Source organism: Chrysochloris asiatica, unplaced genomic scaffold, assembly GCF_000296735.1.
Source record: "Chrysochloris asiatica unplaced genomic scaffold, ChrAsi1.0 scaffold00010, whole genome shotgun sequence".
NCBI classification, from domain to species: domain Eukaryota; kingdom Metazoa; phylum Chordata; class Mammalia; order Afrosoricida; family Chrysochloridae; genus Chrysochloris; species Chrysochloris asiatica.
Genome location: NW_006408528.1, coordinates 34,454,060 through 34,474,336, shown reverse-complemented (window position 1 = coordinate 34,474,336; position 20,277 = coordinate 34,454,060). Strand labels below are relative to the sequence as shown.

At 38.3% G+C, this 20,277-nt stretch overlaps 1 protein-coding gene across 1 annotated transcript in view; it reads right to left on the bottom strand.

The window, feature by feature from the left end:
* FAM185A (family with sequence similarity 185, member A) overlaps positions 1-20,277 on the bottom strand; it is a 57,898-nt gene that overhangs the window by 12,859 nt on the left and 24,762 nt on the right. The window contains exon 5 of the mRNA XM_006834401.1: positions 8,148-8,189. Within this exon, the coding sequence (XP_006834464.1) occupies positions 8,148-8,189 (42 nt within the window). The remainder of the gene's footprint in view (positions 1-8,147; positions 8,190-20,277) is intronic.

Here is a 20,277-nt window from a genome sequence, read left to right as displayed (position 1 = left end):
ATGTGAGAAGAAATGGGAGAAAGTCAGTAATGAGCTTATAGGCTGAGTTCAACCACATTCCATAGATACCTGTCAACCTTGAGATGAAAGTGAGAAGAGGAAGGACTGGTTGGTCCAAAGTTTGCGGAGCCTTGGGAATTCCTGAGCCCATGAACACTGAACTATCCATGGAGGGCTAGAGCTTTGAGTGAAGTGTCCAGCTGATATGAAGTGAGGGGAGATGCACAAGAATGCCCAAACTTGCAGATAGTACCCATTTGACCTGGCTTCCGATGGCTTGATGACCAGAGCACAACTCGAGGAAGATAAAGAAATTTGATAAAGAAAGCAAGTGTAAATTGCTACAATTTGATGAGCTTGACCTATACTTATGGATGTAGTAGCTCAAAATACCAAGAGGAAGGAATGATCACATCAAGGATCAAGTCCTATCCCCTCTGTACACAGGGTTGATGGGGATGGGCAACTTAGACACTGGCTACCTAAAATGGGGAAGGGAAGACTATAAAGGCACAGAGTGGCTGGCATGCAAGTTTCCAAGAGGGACTTGAGTTTCAGAGTGTGCGGGGGAAGGGAGAAGAAGGGAGAGTCCCCACTGAAGAGTTTTCATCTTGTCTAGATGGCTCTGGAGAAAGGAAATGGGGATAAGAGTCTTATGATTCAATAGTAATCATTATCATGATTAATTGCAATTCTCACAATTATAAAGGAAGAAGGTTTGTAACATAAAGGGGGGAACAGTTAACTTTATATTCCAGAAACAGAGGACCCTAAGACAATCAAGAGAGAAGAATATGAACAGCACATGGGACCTTAACCAGAGAAGCAGCGGTATCAGAGATGGAGGCAGATGTGATAGCATGGAGAGACAGACGATCCTAGACTCATGTAAAGAGACAGGCTATGTGCCGGCGGCCAGGAGGCTGACTTGAAGAATGTGCCCTTTGGTTGTTTAAATGATTATATATTCCTGAGTGTTTTTGTGTACATCAAAAAACAAAACAAAACAAAAACCCAGAGAGAATAGAAACAAATACCACTAAATGATGATGCATGGAGGGGATTGTAATTATAGCTGTGAAGCAAAACATGATAGGATGAGTGTAAAGCCGATGTTCTCCCATGTAAACTATCACTCAGTTCACAATAAAAGCTTAAAAAAAAAAATCTAGTTTGAATCTATACTGAAAAAGCCCCTTATTAGATCTAATTTATTTCATTTTCAAGTGTCAAAAGTTAACACTTGTTAGGTGCCATCAAGTTGGTACCAACTCCTAGTGACACTATGCACAACAGAATGAAACACTGCCTAGTCCTGGGCCAACCTCACAATTGTTGCCACGCTTGAGCCCATTGATACTGCCACTTTGCCAACCCATCTCGCTGGGGGTCTTCTCCTTTTTCTCTGACCCTCCACCTTACCAAACATGATATCCCTCTCCAGTGACTGATCCCTCCTGACAATATGTCCAAAGTATGAGAGATGAAGTTTGGTCATCCTGGCCTCCAAGGAGCACTCTGGCTATACTTCTTCCAACACAGATCTGTTTGTTCTTTTGGCAGCCCATGGCACTTTCAATATTCTCCTTCAACACCGTAACTCAAAAGCATCAATTATTCTACGGTTCTCCTATTCACTTCCAGCTTTTGTTTGCATATGAGGTTATTGAAAGTGCAATGGCTTGGGCCAGGCTCCCCTTAGTCCTCATGCTGACAGCTTTGCTCTTCAAAAGTAAACACAAATGTTGGAAAATTAAGCCATTAGAGATAAATGAGATAAAAGAGCTGAAAAACGTCATTACAAAGATACTAACAGAAAAGTGTTTTAAGTCATCTTACTGCATTCAAAGAATCCTGGTGTGGTGCTACAGGATAATGCACTGGACCTCAAGGTCAGATTGAGCTGCAAGGTTGGTGGTTCAAACCCACCAGCCACTCCTCAAAAACCCTATACAGGGTTTCTACAAGTCAGAACAGACTTAATGGCACTTAAAAACAACACTGCATTCAAGGTCAGTGTCTCAGTCCCACCAGCTGCTCTGAGGGAGAAAGATGAAGTTTTCTGCTCCTGCAAAGATTTAAAGCCTCAGAAACCTTATGCAGGGTCACTATGAGTTGGAACCAACTTGTTAGCACTTAACAACAACAACAACTATATCCCAAAAGAAGTCAAATTAAAAATGACTTGGTAAAAAATGTAGATCACATGATCTGTATATAATCCCAAGTTAACAAAGTAAATTGCTTGAAACTTTACTTTAACTTCTTGCTTTCTCTAGGGAAATTATTTAAAAAGCACAAAAAAACAAGACTTTTATTTGGATCATAAACAATACTTCTCATTTCTTTTCCCCCTAATGAGAAATAAGCAGCTAAAAAATCTAATTATATCCTCATGTTACCAGACTAGAGACCATCCTTTGAAGGCTCAATCTACCTATCTATCTATCTATCTATCTATCTATCTATCTATCTATCTATCTATCATCTATCTATCTATCTATGTATCTATCTACACACACATATGTTGTTATTGTTATTAAGTGTCGTCGAGTCAGTTTTTGACTCATAGTGACCCTATAGAGGGCTTCCAAGGTGAAGCTGGTGGATTTTAACCATCAACCTTGTTTGTGTTAGCAGTTCAGTGATTATTTATATATATAAATGTATGTGTGTGTATATATATATATATATATCAGTTGTTGTTGTTAAGTGCTGTCTAGTCGGTTCCAACCCATAGCGACCCTGTATAGGGTTTCCAAGGAGAAGCGGTGAGCTTGAACTGCCAACCTTGCAGTTCAAATGGCTTTGCAGTCTGATGCATTAGCCCACAGCACCACACCAGGACATATATATATATATACACACATACCATAATATGTGTTTAAAATAGAAAAACAAGATGAATTTCAAAGCTAGGCAATAATAACAAACTTTCATTTTTCTTTTGTCTTCTGTAATACAAGTTATCAGAACTAAAAATTATCAATTGAGTGATTTTTTTTTTTTAGTATCACAGAGCAGAGAAATCCTACAGATACTGGAGAATGGCTAGGGGAAATATACATCAGTAGGAAGTGAACCGAAGTGTTAGTTCAGAGAGTAACGGAATAAGTAGTCTCCCCACAGAGAGTTTCCTATCATCATAGTTGAGGGCAAAGATCTTGTCAGTCTGACAGAGACTATTGAGTTTTCATGGAAAATTACTCATACATAAGCAAATAATTGATGTCAACCACCAGCTAACACTACATGTTGTTGTTAAGTGCTGTCAAGTCGGTTTTGAATCATTGTGACCGTGTATAGGGTTTCCAAAGAGCAGATGGCAGGTTTGAACCACTGACCTGTGGGTAATAGTCCAGTGCTTATCTTACAGTTTCACCAGAACTCCAACACTAAACACTACCAGAGAAATGCAGCTGACACTTGAACAACATTGGCATAGGGATGCTGACCCTCCTATTCAGCTGATAATATCCCCCAACTTAACTACTAATAGGCTACTGTTGCCCAGAAGCCTCACTGATAATATACATAGTCAATTAACATATTTTATATGTTATATATATCTTGTGTACTATACCCACAAAAAAAGCTGCATTTCAGTATATCTTCATTTCTGTCTGATATTTTTGTTTTGTCCATTTCTCTGTACAGTACTAATTCTTCCACCATTTGCTTGGGGTCAGTGTCTGGATCATAAAAGGATCCATGTTTCAGGTCAAAGCAGTTTTGAATAACTGGAACCCTTCTGCCAGATTGTTTAATGTCGTCCTGTTTTCTTACACTACTCCTTCTACATCTCCTTCCTCGCTGTATACCACTCGTGTGGAAGCACTCATCTCCACCAAGTTGCCTTTCTTACTAATAAACAGCATTTGTTTCCAGAATAGGGCACTTTAGTCTGCATTAATAACCTGTTCAGGTAGACAATCCTTTCTCCTCAATAACTCTCTTAACTCATCTGCTGCCTCTTAGTCAACAGAAACTGCTTTTCTTGCTATCCCGACATTTTTAAAGCCAAACTTGAGTGTGGTTTTAACTAAAATTAACAAACCACCCTTTGTTGTTTTTGTTTTTAGGTGACATCAAGTTGATACTGACTCACAGCTACCCTCTGCACAACAGAACAAAATACTGCCCAGTCCTGTGCCAACCTCACAATCACTGCTGTTTGAGACCACTGTGCCAATCCATCTAGTTGGGGGTCTTCCTCTTTTTCTCCAACCCTCCACTTTATCAAGCATGATGTCCTTCTCCAGGGACTGGTCTCTCCTGACAATATGTCTGAAGTATGAGAGGCGAAGCCTGGGCATCCTGACTTCCAAGGAACATTCTATCTGTACTTCTTCCAACACAGATTAGGAAGAAGGAGAGACGGACTATTTCTGAATATTTAGTCACTGAAAATCATAGGAATAGCAGTGGAACACTGTCAGCACCAGAATGAAAAATCACCCTTTACTGGCATTAAATTCTCTAGCTTTAGATCCTTCACCTTCCTTTTGTTCTAAATGTCATATAATGGCTTTCCTTTTTCCCTAATCACATTAGAATCTATAGGTATGCCTTACTTATTGAAATTCTGCACCCACATTAAAAACTGTATTTCAATTTGAGATAGAAAGGTATTTCACTAAAAGCAAGAAGTTTTTGCAACGGCTGGTGTAATTGTAGCAATAGTTTCACAAATTTCCTTTATATTTTTTACACAATGGTCCTTATGCTGAATTCATTTATCTTGAAAAAGGAGGTAACTGCAGCTCAATCAACTGTGTATGTCAAGCAATTCAACGTTTTCTTGCAACATCATGACTTTTTTCTGCTCTGTGAGAGCATTTCCAGCATCATTAGTGGAACTTTGTAGGGGTTCCATGGTGTTAATTAAAGTTCACTATATTGCAATAAATGCAATAAAAAATATGTGAGAACCACAAGAGAACATCTGTTATTATGATACCCATTTATTGGAGAAACAGCTGATCAGAGCCACATGAAAAAGAAGGCGGCTTGGAGGAAAAATCATTTACAACCTGCAACATACAGATGACACAACTTTCCTTGCTGAAAGTGAAGAGGACTTAAAACACTTGTCAATGAAGAGCAAAGACCACACCTTTACGTATGGGTTGCACCTCAATGTAAAGAAAACAAAAATCCTCACAAGTAGACCAATGAATAATTTCATGAATGGAGCAAAGAATGAAGCTGTGGAAGATTTCATTTTGTTGGATCCACCATCAACTCATGGAAGTGGTCAAGAAATCAAACAATGTATTATGTTAGAAAACTCCACTGCAGAAGATTTCTTCAAAGAGCAAATATGTCAGTTTGAGAACTAAGATGCACCTGATCCCAGCCATGGTATTTTCCATAGTCTCACATGCATGTGAAAGTTGTACAAATGAATAAGGAAGACCATAGAAGAACTGACGCATTTGAATTATGGTGTTGGAGGAGGATATTAAAATTGGCAGAAGAACAAACTAATCTGTACTGAAAGAAGTACAGCCAGAATGCTCCTTATAAGCCAGAAATGCAAGACGGTGTTTCTCATACTTCAGACATATTATCAGGAGGCACTAATTCCTGGAGAAGGACATGATGTATGGTAAAGTGGAGGGTCAGGGAAAAGAGGGAGATGCCCAACAAGGTGGATTGACATGGTGGCAGCAGACATGGGCTCAAGTGTGGCAGTAGTTGTGAGGATGGAGCAGGACTGGTGTGTCATTCTGTTGTGAACAGGGTCACTATGAGTTGGAACTCTAAGGCAAAAGAGGATTTTATAGACTCAGCTTTTGAGAGAGAACTCTACATTATAGACATTAGGAAGAACTGGGTTTGGAGAGGTAGACTAGAACATATACAAGGGGCCTTCAAAACGTTTGTGAAAAAATTTTATTATCTTTCAAACCATTTATCCATAAACTTTTTGAAGCCCCCTCATATACATAATCCAAATCACTTAAGAAGCTGATCAATTAATTCAATATCTACAGTAGGAATAAAAGACCAAAATCACACCTATGTATTCTTTTTTATTAAGGAATCATGGAGAGGGCACAATCTATTCTCTTGTATTCAGATAGAGCAATACATTTCTTGTCCCTTCAATTTGTAATTTTATAAGCTTTTCTTGAGACCCATTTCAATATTTTGAAGCCATGGTTAGTCTAAGTTGTTCCCTCCTCAGATTTCTACAAATTAGTGTTGTTTCTTTTTAACTGTTTTGTTTCTACTATCAATTCTTCACAACCCAAGTTAGTCAATGGATTGTCATGATTTGTAGAGCTGGCTTCAGTTTTCTCCAGAAAACTTTTGTTTTATGGAAAACACAAACCAATCACAAGAAATTCCAAGTAAACACTGCCCACTTGTCATCTGTGGGATGAAAACACCAAACTCAGAATTTCTCCAACAGCATAACACAAATGATATTTAGACTCGAAAGCAGAGATCAGCCAACTAGAGCCTGCATCTTGTTTTTGTTAATAAAGTTTTATTGGAACACCCACATACCCATTCATTTATGTATTGTTTATGCAACCCACAAAGACAAAAATATTTACTGTCTGACCCTTTATTGAGAAGTTTGCTAAATCCTATTATAATAAAGCATTTTGTATTAAAAAGCAATGAAACAGAAGGACCAGAAATAGATCCATAATTATGTATAACCATTACATTTTAAACAAAAACATCAAAGTAATCCATGGGTGAAAGGAAAGTTTTTTCAACCAATGGTGCTGCAACAACTGCACATTCACGTGGGGAAGAAATGAACCTTGATGTCTAGCCTACAGTATACTCGAAAGTTAATTAGAGATGGGTCAGAGGAAAAGCAAAGATGTTAAAGTTGCTAGAAGAAAATTCAGGACAGCATCATAATAATTGATTTTTTAAAACTGGTAAATTATATTTCATCAAAATACACAGCTTCCTAAAAGGCCTGCTATTGGGTAATGTGCCTCTGAATTTGGAATATTCTCCTCCCTTTCCCTTACTGCTACAAATTCTAGCCATAACTAGGACTTTCTCTCCTCTAACTAGCTCAGTCTCTTGCCTCTTAGCCTTTAATAACTCTAAAAACTCCCCTTACTATCCCCAGATGATAAAATGACCCGAAAAATCAACAGTAAATCTTGGTTTCACACTGGAATATAGGTAAATCTTTTGGGCACATCTTAACTAAAATGATATACCATTATCACTTAGGAGACATTTGTTTTCTGTTTTTCTCCTACCGAACATACAAGTTACAATCCATAGAAAATGTACAAGGGATGTTTCTAAGGCAAGAAAACCCAGAAAGAGTGACAGTGAAAAGGACTGTTGGTCTAATTACTATTTCAAGAAACACAAAGAGAAAACTCTATAAACTCTCAGAAAAGGCAAAACCAGTAAGCCGTGGGTTTTCACATTAGCAATATGCCTAGCTCCCCACCAACATGCCAGTTTCCCATCCAAAACACCGCATCTTATAAAGCCTAAAAACTGCTATTGTGAGAGCTGACAGTGTGCCTTTCCTTTCTGGGAGGCAGGCAGGGACTGCGTGGAATCGAGCAGAGACAGATGGTTGCTGTAGGTATATATCCCCAGTTAGAAATCTGAAGTTTTTCTCCAACAGGCACAGCATCTATGTGGTGATTAGGTCTAATGCACTATTAGCCACTGTTACTTCTGGCTTATGATCACAACAATGAAAATAATAAAAATCGTTATGACTTGTTGACTATTTACTACATGTCAGATACTGCTGAAGTGTATATGCATTTAATCCTTACAACAACTCTACCAGGTAAGTAGTTACTATCATTTCCATTTGTTTTTCAAATTTGGAAACTGAGACAGAGAGAAGTTAGGTACCTTGCCCAAGTAAATACAGTGGTAAAATCAGAATTCTAACTTCATTCTGGCTGACAGCAAACCTTTATAATATACAATACGTATATGATTGTGAACCAATAAATTCTCAGGGATAATTCCACATATTCATACATATTGGCTCTGCCTATAACTGACTTGCTTATCAGTATCCATTAGGCTCATTAACTAAACGGTAGACTTTATGTACTTTAATAAAGCATTGCAAATATACCTACTTTAAGAAGCTGAAACATTTCACAACAAGCACCTTAGCAACATACCTATTGTGATGTTGCCCATCTTGCTTTGCAATGTGATCCTGCCTGTAAAAGAAATGGGAAAGAGAATTACATACATTAGGAATAATCTAAAAATAAATTATGCTATGTTGTTGTTGTTGTTAAGTGCCGTTGAGTCGGTTCCGACCCATAGCGACCCTGAACAGGGTTTCTGAGGCTGTAAATCTTTACGGGAGTAGAAAATCTCATCTTTCTCCTGTGGAACAGCTGGTAGTTTCGAACTGCTGACCTTCCAGTTCACAGCCCGATTTGTAACCACTATGCGAACCTTAAGGTCAGCGGTTCGAAACTACCAGCTGCTCCGCGGGAGAAAGATGAGGCTTTCTACTCCCGTAAAGATTTACACCCTTGGAAACCCTGTATAGGGTCGCTATGGGTCGGAACCGACTCGACGGCACTTAACAACAACAACATGCTAATTATGCTATAGGGTATCCTAAAACATGGTTGGATATCTAGAATGTTATTTAATCATTATATGTTGACAATTTTGCTTAATATCACAAATTCAGTCAGAGACTTAGTTGCAATAACCAGGTTAAGCATATAAGCAAGCCCTCCCTTCTACAACCAACCCTTTAAGCTTGTGTAGAATAAATCAACATACTTCTTGGGAAACAGGGAGAAAATAATGATACTTCTAAAGGCCAGAATGAAAAAAAAAAAATTTATTCAAATGAACTCACTAATTATTTTCAACTTAAACAGCAATGTATTTATCAGATCACAAAAAGCCAAGTTTTGAACCATGTAACATAAAATATTCTGTGGAAAAAGAAACTACTGTTACAGTTTTCAGGCCAATATGCATGTCTGTTAGATTAAAATGATTTCTGTACAAAGAGTTAAAGTGGTTTCGTGTAGGAGGGATAATGAATGTACTGATGTATGACTAACAAAGAAAAAAGGTTCAAAGATTTCCATCTTCAATACAAGCAGGAGATATTGCAACCACTCTTCACAGCACCCACCCCCCAATACCAGTAAGATAGAAGGATTTTTCTTTATCTATGTGTTTGCATGTATGATTACTCATGGAGCCCTAAAATAGTATTATTCATATTTACTCCACCGGGAGAGGAAGCGATAGCACCTCTTCTCCATAATTCCAAAAATACACTAAAAAGCAAAGGAAAAACTCAGATCTAAGAATTAATCTAAGGCAAAATGAACTTATTTATTTCATTTCATGTATCTCATGAACACTGACTATCAAACCTAGGAAAAAAGGCACATGATCATTTATAAATTAGATGTGCTTCAATTGCAAAGAATCCCTCCAAAGATCTCACATGCCATTACACTTCTTATGAACAACGGGTACATTCATATAGAAATAACAACCTGGCTGGTGTGCATAAGTTAAGCTCATAAAATTTCCTTCAAGTCTCAGTAAATTAAAAGGGCATGAAGATCTTATTAAATGTGTTATGTAAATATTATTTCATTTGTGTGTTCTGTACACTCTCTTCCAATTTTCGAACCTAGTAAATGCATGGATTCATCATCATATGCAAATAGAAGCCAAAGATTATATAGCTCCTAAGATGGTTTCCAGCGATGCACATGTCCTGACATTTATACCCAGTATGTTGTTGTTAAATGCTGTCGAGTTGATTCCAACCCATAGTGACCCTGTATAGGGTTTCTGAGAAGCAGCTGGTGAGTTTGAACCACCGACCTTGCAGTTCAAATGGCTTTTTGCAGTCTGGCGCATTAACCTACAGCGCCACACCAGGACTCCTATAGTCTCGCCTTATGTGTGAGCAGGACCTAATGACTTGTTTCAAATGAAGAAAATGGGGCAAAGGTGATGAGATACCACTTCTGAGATTAGGTTATAAAAAGATCCTGGCTCTGTCTTGCTAGTTTTCTCTTGCTGTGATGGAAGCCAGCTGCCACACAGCAGCTGTGCTGTGGAGAGGCCCATGTGGTAAGGAACAAAAGAGCTTCTAACAGGCAGTGAGAAATGAAGCATGCCAACAACCCCATGAGTGAGCTGGGAAGTAGATTCTTCCCCCAAATAACCTTCAAATGAAATCACATCCCTGACTGATGTTGTTGTTATTGTTAGTTGCCAACTCACAGTGACCCGATGCACAATAGAAAGAAACACGGCCCAGTCCTATGCTATCTTCACATTTGTTATCTGAGCCCATTGCTGCTGCCATGGTGTCAGTCCATTTTATTGGGATCTCGTTTTCATTTACCCTCTACTTGACCAAGTATGATGTCCTTCCCTAATGACAGGTCCCTCCTGATTATATGTCCTAAGTATGAGAGATGAAGTCTCGGCATCCTGGCTTCTAAGGAATATTCTGGCTGTACTTCCTCTAACACGGATTTGTTTGTTTTTCTGGCAGTCCATGATATTTTAAATATTCTTCTCCAATACCACACTTCAAATGCACTGATTCTTCCATGGTTTTCTCTATCCATTGTCCAACTTTCACAAGCATATTAAGCAGTTAAAAATACCAGGGCTTGGGTCAGGCGCACCTTTGTTCTCAAATGAATCTCTTTGCTCATGAACAATTAAAAGAGGTCTTGTGGTATAGCAAATTTGACTAATGCAATACATCATTTGATTTCTAGACTGCTGCTTCCATGAGTATTGATTGCGGATCCAAGCAAAATGAACTCTTTGATAACTTCAATCTTTTTTTCATTTATCATGCTGTTATTTATTGGCCCAGTAGTGAGGATTTTTGTTTTCTTTACACTGAGGTGCAACCCTTATTTAAGGCTGTGGTCTTTGATCTTTATCAGTAAGTATTTTGAATACTTTTTGCTCCTAGCAAGCATGAAATGTTAGCTTTTAGCCTTTATCCTGTCCTTTTAAAGAAGGAAGAACTGAGGAATTCCAACATTCTTGAATGAATACAGTAAAAAATTAACTTTTTAAAAAAATTAAAATACAGCTTTTCTCATAAAGTTAATTAATCATTCGATCCAATGGTCAAAGTAAAGCAGCCTCAAGAAAATGATGGTTCTTAGGGTCAGAAAATAGAAATTTTAGATCTATTGGAAAATAAGGACTGGTTCTTGAGTAAATGGAACAGAATTAGGAAACACAGGGAAGAAGTTGGGGTAAATGATATTAAATCAGTAAGAAGAAACAAAATGTGAACGAATTGTTGACTGTAAAACTGATGATTTGCTCTGTAAATCTTGCTTCAATTCACAATAAAAAGTTAAAAAATAAGGAAGAGTTCATATTACAGTAGTTTCTATAAGGAGTCTTATGGAGCACAATGACTCCATAAGGTAAGCACTGGACTGGGAACCATAGAGTCAACAGTTTGAGCCCACCAGCTGCTCCATGGGAAAAAGATGAAGCTATCTGCTTCTGTAAAGATTTATCACCTTGGAAACCCTACACAGAGTTGCTATGAGTTGGAACCTACTTGACAGCATTTACCAACAACATGAGGAGTCTTGGGCCACATGCCTTTTGAAAGGTACTAGAGTCCATGGTATAGTAAAAGCACAATGGAATAAAACCAAAAAACAACATGGAAATACCTAATATTTTTAAATATAATAATAAGAAGAATAGTTATAAATATTTTTGACAATGCTACAGGATTTTGTTTTAAAGTTTTTATTGTGAATTGAGTGATAGTTTACATGGGAGAACATCAGTTTTACAATTATCGTTTCATTGCAATGATTACAATCTCCTCCAAGCATCATCATTCAACAGTATTTGCTTCCATTCCCTCTGTTTGTTTTTTTGTTTTGGGGGTTGGGGGAGGTACACAAAAACATTCAGGAATATATAATTATTTAAACAACCAAAGGGCACATTCTGTAAGCCTGCCACCTGGCCACCAGCACTCAGTCTTTCTCTTTCCAAGAGTCTACAGTCCTCAGCTGCTCTCTCTTTCCTATCTTCATCTTTGCCTCCATCTCTGGTGTCAATGCCTCTCTGGATAGGGTACCACATTCCGCTTGTGCTCTTCTCCCTTGATGGTCCTAGGGTCCTCTGTTCCTAGAATTTAAGATTAACTACTCCTCCCTTTTTGTAGCAAAACTTCTACCTTTACATTTGTGACAGTTGTAATTTGTCAAATCATAGAATCTTATCCTCATCTCTTTTCACCAGACCTGTCTAGACAAGATGAAAACTATTCAGTGGGGACTCTACCTTTCACCACACACTCTTAAAGTAAACTCTCTTTTGAAAACTTGCAAGCCAGTCACTTCGTGCCTTTATCACCCCCTCATTTTAGGTAGCTAATGTCTAAATTGCCCATACCTTACAACCCTGAATACAGAGGGGATAGGATTGATACTTGATGTGAAGACTCCTTCCCTCTCAGTTGGTATTTTGAGCAACTATATTCATAAGTATAGGTGAAGTTCATCAAATTGTGGCAATTTACACTTATTTCCTTTATCAAAAAAATTTTTTTTTTATCTTCTTCTAGTGGAGTTCTGATAATTGAGCCATCAAGGCTAGGTTGAATAGGTACTATCTGCAAATTTGGGTGTTCATGGGCATCTTCCCTCACTTCATATCAGCTGGAAGCTTCACTCTCAGCTCTAGCCCTTGGTGGCTATGTCTTTGTTCATGGGCTCAGGAGTTCCAAGGTCTCATCACACTTTGGACCAACCAGCCCTTCCTCTTCTCACTCTCATCTTCAGGTAAGTGGGAGTCTATGGAATGTGGGTGAACTCAGCCCATATCTTCAATTGCTGCCATTCTCCCTGTTCCACTCACCAGTAGATCAATGTAATTGCCAGCAAAGTTACATGCCTGCTCCTGTGTTCCCTTTGAGTTTCAGTCTTGCAGGGTGCGTTTACCCACTACAGGATTATTTTAAAGTAGTAACAAAAGATATATTTTCAACTCATATTAAAATATTTAGAAAATCCCTAACCTAAACAAAATTTGTCCAGTCAGTAATGTACACAAAATGGATCTCTTAGCTTCAAATACTTTATGGGATGAAACAGAATATTTACAAGTACACCAATCAATCATATGGGTATTACTTTGTTGTTGTTATTGTCTTCGAGTAGGTTCTGATTCATAGTGACACTGTAAAGGACTTCTGAGGAATGGCTAGTGGGTAGTTTTCTCTATTTTGGTTTCACTTATTTCATCTCTAATAATTCAAAATACTGAACTTGTAAATATTTTAGTAGATTTTAGTAAAAATTTATTTCTAATAAAGCAGATGTTGTATTCTCCTCAATGGTTATGTGTGCAGACATTACTCTCAAGTTACACAATTTTTCCACAAACCTCAGTATTTGAGTAAATATATAGTATTTTTGTAGCTTGTAGCCCATCATTCTAGCATGGCTGTAGGAAAAAATAAGCAGCCAATTTAAAGATAAACATTGGTTCATTTTTCCTCACTAAAAAAAAATGTGATTGTGGTTAAAATAGCACATATACTCTCATAATCCAAACAGAGCAATAAAATAACTTAAAAGGTTCAGTCCTTTGTTTGTTTGTTTGGGAGGTGGAGTAGGTAAAGGGGCTATACTTGTTATTTGCAAGCCATGGTACTAAATGTTAAGAAAATAGTGAATAAAGCATTATCCTTGCCCTTGAGGAGTTTATAATTGGCAAGAATTTATTGGTCAATGGAGGGGAAGAGATGCGGAGCGAATGCTTTATCTGAGTACTGAAAGTTTACTAAAATTCTATTAGATAAAGAAAGCTAAGAAAACCATTCCAGGCAGACTATAAACAGCATGATCAAAGGCTCTAATCAGAGACTCATAGATACAAAAGAGGTGGGAATGTGCACAGAGAAAAGTAGAAGATTATGTAATTTGTGGAGACAATGTATAGAATATAGTCAGAAGAGGTAAGTGGCAAGTTAAGCAGGTCACTGAGGCAGTAGAAAAGGGGCTGAATAAGAATGATATATTCCCATAGTCAAATGGCATAACACAGTCCACAAAGACAATCTACTATATCCTGCTTTGGTGAGTGACCATGTAAGGTATAAACTATTGGCTTCTTCCTGTCCAGAGGAAAGAAGAGTAATGAAAATTGAAGATACATGGAAACAACTAGTCCAATCATCTTTGGACCACATGAACATTTCTGAGACCAAAAGAACTAGATGGTGCCCGAATACCATTACCAATTGCTTTGAAATGGATCGCATTAGAAAGTTCTGGATAGAGTGGGAAAAACGTGGAACAAAATTCAAAATCAAAAAAAGATCAGGCTTTCTGGTTAGATAGAGACTATGGTCCTCAGTCAGCCTTCAGGTCTGAAACTAAACTAAATCTTCTGCCAAAAGATAGGTAGATCTATAAGGGGAACAACAACAACACTAGAGAAGTAAGCACATCTTAGAATAATCAACCAGTTAAGATCAGAAGGGCAACATTAATTTAAAGACAAAGATCAGAAGAGTTAGGAAAGGAGGAAGAATGCAAACAAAAACACAGGGAAGAAGTGAGACAGTAATGCTGCATTGAGGTGGTTGCAATTTATATATAAAACAAAATATGTATGATTGTCTAAAGTAAAACTTGATGATATGCTGTGGTAAACATCAATTCACAATAAAAGTTAAAAATAGAGAGAGAAAGAATGATGATACATTCAGTGTGCAGTTCTAATAAACTACTACAGGTACAGTGAGAATGAAGGAAGGACAGAATGCAAGTTCAGGAAAGATAATGAGGGTCTAAACAGAACAGTGGAAATGGAAAGGAAACTGTGGGGTAGACTGAAGAAATATTCACATGATAAAACCTGAAGAAACTTGGTGACTGATTAGACAAAAGAGGTGAGAGAGAGAGAGAGGAATTAAGTGAGACAGTGGGTGCTTCCAGCTTCATAACTTTCTTTCCTGCTTCCAGTTCCTAAACATTTAAAGAAAAAGATGAGGCAAACCCCTGATATTCGTAATTTTAATTACTTGTGCAGTTCTGTGATATACAGTTTTACTACCAGTCGTTTAGCTAGTGAGTTCAGGCACGCACACGGCAAAGCAAAATAAATTTATAGTCTTATATTTTTCTTTAATGAAAATAGGGTCTTCTAGACTTGGCTTGAGGAGTTAGGTACATGGTAACATCAAAAACTGAAAATGGAAATAAAGGAGAAAAACTCATAGATGAGTGATAGTGGCTGGGAAATTAGGGGGGAAAATAAATTTGAAATGTTGAGTTTGAAATGCTTGTGAAGATCCAAATGGCTATGACTAAATGAGTGAATGAGGGGGCTTCAAACAGTGCATGAAAAAATTAAATTCAAAGCTAATGGTATTTTTCCATGAACTTTTTGGTGCCCCCTCTCTGTAAAGTTGGAAGCTAGGTCTAGAAATATAAATTTGAATCATCACAATACAAGGGTAGTTAAGACTAGAAGGTAGGTAACATGTCCAAGGAAAATATGTAAAGAAAGAACCATAAGACAAGGATGATGAGGGTCTGGACAATACCAAGGTTGAAGTGGTAGAAAGAAGAGGAACCCATACAAATGTGGGAATGAGTAACTTTAAATATGGCACTGCCAATGTCTACTAATGTGGTTCTTTCCTTCTTGGAGTACTGCTAAATGGCATATCTCAGCTGCTTGCAGTTCAATGAGGCCATTTGAAAATATTCTAGCTAAAACAATGTGTACAAAAGTGACATAGGCATTTCTAGGCCTGGTTTCGGAAGATTGTTGCATGATCCTTCCTGCTTTCCCTTGCTTTCACAGAAGCCTCAGAAGTCACGTTAGGAAGGTGGCAGCATCACTTTTTTGAAAGAAGCAGAGTCCCTGAATGCCTCCATGGAGCTGAGTCATACCCAAACACTACGCAGAACATCCGTATTTTGTGTCATATGTCTACGGACATAAGAAATGGTCCAAACCAAGGAGGTTGCAATATATACCACAGCTATTGCAATATACACCACAGCTACAGTACTGCATTTGTACTGTACAACAGTCTTCCTGGAGGAAACATCTCTAGAATGAGCCAAGAATTCCATCCTCAAAGCAATGATGTAATTTTCAATTGCAATCAAGAAGTTCACCATGCCTGCGTGTATAAATTTGTTTGAACACTGTTTAAACACATCTCCTAGAAAGTCAAGAAACCTGGCACAAGTCCTTACTCTTCCACTCATTAACTTGTAATTGGGATCACACAATTAGATCTTTCAAAATCTTTTTTCTTCCTTTATAAACAGCTGGTTGTCTATTAAGTAAATGGGGCTGGCCCACTTAAGCATTCAATACATGTTTGCTTTCAAACAACCACTTACCCTATATTGACCCAGGGTCCCAAACTCTAAACCTGGTAAAATCTACCAAAAAGGGCAGTTATTACACAATAGCTGCAAAAATGTCTTTTAAAACATCTGTATGTTGCCTTTTTAAAATTCTACCTAAAAAAATTAAAAAGTTTAGGCCTTGCTTAAGGAAAAAAAAAAGGAGTCAAACTAATTGAACCACGCATGTATAAGCCAGAATGCTCCTTAAAAGCCAGGATGATGAGATTTCGTCTCTCATACTTCAGATATGTTATCAGCAGGGACCAGTCCTTGGAGAAGGACATTATGGTTGGTAAAAAGGGTCAGTGAAAAAGAGGAAGGCCCTCAATGAGATGGACTGGCACAGTTGCATCAGCAATAGGGGCTCCCAAGGGAGACAATAGGGACTGAGAAAATTCTTCAGTAGGACATTCAATCCTTCTATTAGACTGTGAATTGTTTTAGAATACATATCACCACCTAACCCATTTTGCACTTTGGTGGCTGGAAATTTAGTACATAGTATCCCATCTGAATTTTGAGATTATCTAAAGAATAGATTTGATACATTAGACACTAAAGACTGATGACCAGAAGAGTTGTGGGATAACATCAAGAACATCAATCAAGAAGAAAGCAAAGATTCATTAAGAAGACAAGAAAGAAGGAAAAGGAAAACAAGGTGGATTGGGTAGAAGAGCAGTGAGGAGCTCCATCAGCAGCAACACAGAATACAGGACCAAGCAGGCTCAGGGGATGGTGCCAGAATGCTGAACCACATATAAAGGAATACTTAGAAGATTGGAAGGCTTACAGCTAGGGGAATTTGTAGTAGAAGCAAGAAATCCATTGCTTCTAATCCAAGACAGTCAGCTGCCCCAGGAGCCGCCATCTTGGGTGAAACCAAGCTGAAGATGGATCAGAACAGCAACGGACACCTGACAGAACCATGGAGATAAAGGTGTGCACACTCTTTGTTTTTGTATCTGTTCATTGGTCTCTTGCTGGCTACACACCTCCATTCTGGTGACTAGAGATGGTGCCTGAGCAAGTGGACATCCCACCCCCACACCTGGAGGGTTCTACTACACATGTGCAAAGATCTCTTCAAAATTTAAAGTGACAGTTTCCACTTAAAACCAAACAGCAGTGCAAAATGGCCATAGTCGGCCCTGAACGGTTTACCACCAGTAAAAAGGCCTGAATGGAGATTATGGCGCCAGACAGGCAGGCTAAAAAGAGAATAGGCTGAAAATTAAATCCTGAGTTACATCACAATGACCAACAGTGGCATCTTCAAATTTCTCAGGAAGAAGAGTGGAAAGGGAAGCCTATCTCCTGATCAAATATACCTAGAGACAATCAGAAAGCATAAAAATACCAAATACACAACCATCAAAGTATTAAGGCTTCAGGTAACTCCTGAATATGCCAAAAAAACAGAAACAGATGACCATATCAGCACATGTCTAGAAACAAGATAAAGTGACTGAGAAAATGAGCAGGAAGTAGACCTACATTTCATACTGGAAGATGGGCAGGCTTTGGAAATGCCTGAGAAGAAATTCAGAAAAATTATTATAAAATGTATCAAAACACTATACAATAGAGTTGAGAAAAATAAGGAAGAAGTCAAGAAAGCGCTACAGGAACAATCAAATAAGATAGACACAGCATTGGAAATAATTCAAAACCTACAGAAAGCGGTCCAGATGATTAATAATAGAATATCAAAAATGGACAATACACTGAAAGGGCAAAGGAGTAGAATTGAAGAGATAGAAGCCAGAACTAGTAGCTAGAAGATACATCTCTCAAACGAAGATAGAAGAACAAGCACAAAAAAAAAGGATAAAAAAAATCTGAAGAAGGCCTAAGATTTATGTTGGACAACATGAAGAGGAATAATTTAAGAATTATTGGCATTCTGGAACAGGAAGAATCACACAAGTCCACAGAGGAGATAGTTGAAGAGCTCCTAGAAGAAAATTTCCCTAACATCCTGAAAAGTGAAAAGATAAGCATTCAAGAAGCTCAATGAACCCCAGGAAGGACAGACCCTAAAAGAAAATCACTAACACATATAATAATCAAGCTCATGAAATTCAACCATAAGGACAGAATCTTGAAAGCAGCTAGGGAAAAGAGAAGTGTGACATAAAAAGGCAAGCAAAACAGATTAACCTCAGATGGCTCAACAGAAACCATGCAGGCAAGAAGGCAATTGGGAGACATATATAAAACCCTGAGAGAAAAAAAAAAAAAACTGCCAACCAAGAATCCTCTAGCCAGTAAAGCTGTCAATCAAATATGAAGGTGTAATCAAAACACTCAAGGATAAACAGAAGCTAAGGGATTTTGCCAAAGCCAACCTTTCTGTGAAAAACATCCTAAAGGAAGTTCTGCGGACTGAGAACGAACAAGAGGCAACAACCAGAGAAAGACACGTGTGGCAACATCACCCTGAACTCAATTGACAAATGGAAGACTCAAGAAGTGAATAAAATTATAAGAACAGGGGATTTCAGAGGTTAGTCTATGTTCAAAACGATTACAATGTGAAAGAAGGTAAACACAGAGGAACAGAGATCCAGGTGGTGAGAAGGTCAGGTAGATTACAGGATAAAATAAACTGACTTAAATGGAGGGAAGAATTAATGAATTAACAGTGGGGTTGTTAAAGAATTAACAGTGGGGTTGGGTCGGGGGTTAGTTTGGGTGTTGGGGACAGCAATACAAGGGGGAGAGGTGAAAGAAAAAGACAGATAGGGGAACACTGAGACAGGTTTGCATGGCCTAAGTGGGACAGAGGTAAATAGTGATGCATGCTCAACCTTGGAACAACAGGGCTCTGTGATACAGGGATCTAGGCACAGTTTGAAGAGGGGAAATAATACTAAGATGCTTTACTGTCTTATGAATATTGGTTTCCCTTGTTTACTACTGCAAAATAGACACTTGAGCGGGATAGAAAAGAATGTAGGGAAACATGATTACAAAAAAGTTGTAGCCTGTCTTCAGTTTATAACTGACTGGAATACCTAAAAGGGTTCTAGCACTTGCCCAATGAAATAGGCCTCTTCCAAAGCCTTTGCAGAGTATAGGACCTTAGGTGGACTCCTGAGTCCCATCCAGAACCTTATGAGGTGGGACAGTCCCACTAGCAAGAACAAGCAGACCAGCCTGGAACAGCTAGAGCAACAGAAGATACATCTTCAAAGAGAGGTCATCATGAAAAACCCAATACGAAAATGTCAGTATGACTGGCTACTACAAGAATAAGCAAGCTGCTCGCCAGGAAGCCATCAAGGCAAGCAATCAAGTTCCTTCAGGACAAACTCCCCCTCTAAGACTGAAATTCAAAGGGAACACATGAACAAGCATGTAAGCTTGTTGGTGACCACAATGGTCTACTGGTGAGTGGAAGAGAGGGAAAGGCAGCAATGAAGAAATGGGCTGTGTTCAACCACAGTCCATTGACTTCCACTGACCTGGAGATGAGAGAGAGAAGAGGAAGGGCTGGTTGGTCCAAACTGTGGTGAGACCTGGGGACACTTGAACCCGCGGACAAGGACATAGCCACAGAGGGCTAGAGCTGAGAGTGAAGCATCCAGCTGATATGAAGTGAGTGGAAATGCACAAGAACACCCAAACTTGCAGACAGTACCCATCTGACCTAGCCTCGATGGCTTTATAATTAGAACTCAACTAGAGGAAGATTACAAAAAAAAACAAAAAACAATTTTTTTTGTATATAGGAAATAAAGGTAATTGCTACAATTTGATAAATCTGACCTATACTCATGGAGGTAGTAACTCTAAATATAAACAGAGAGGGAAGGAGTCTTCACATTAAATATCAATGCTATCCCCTCTGTACACAGGG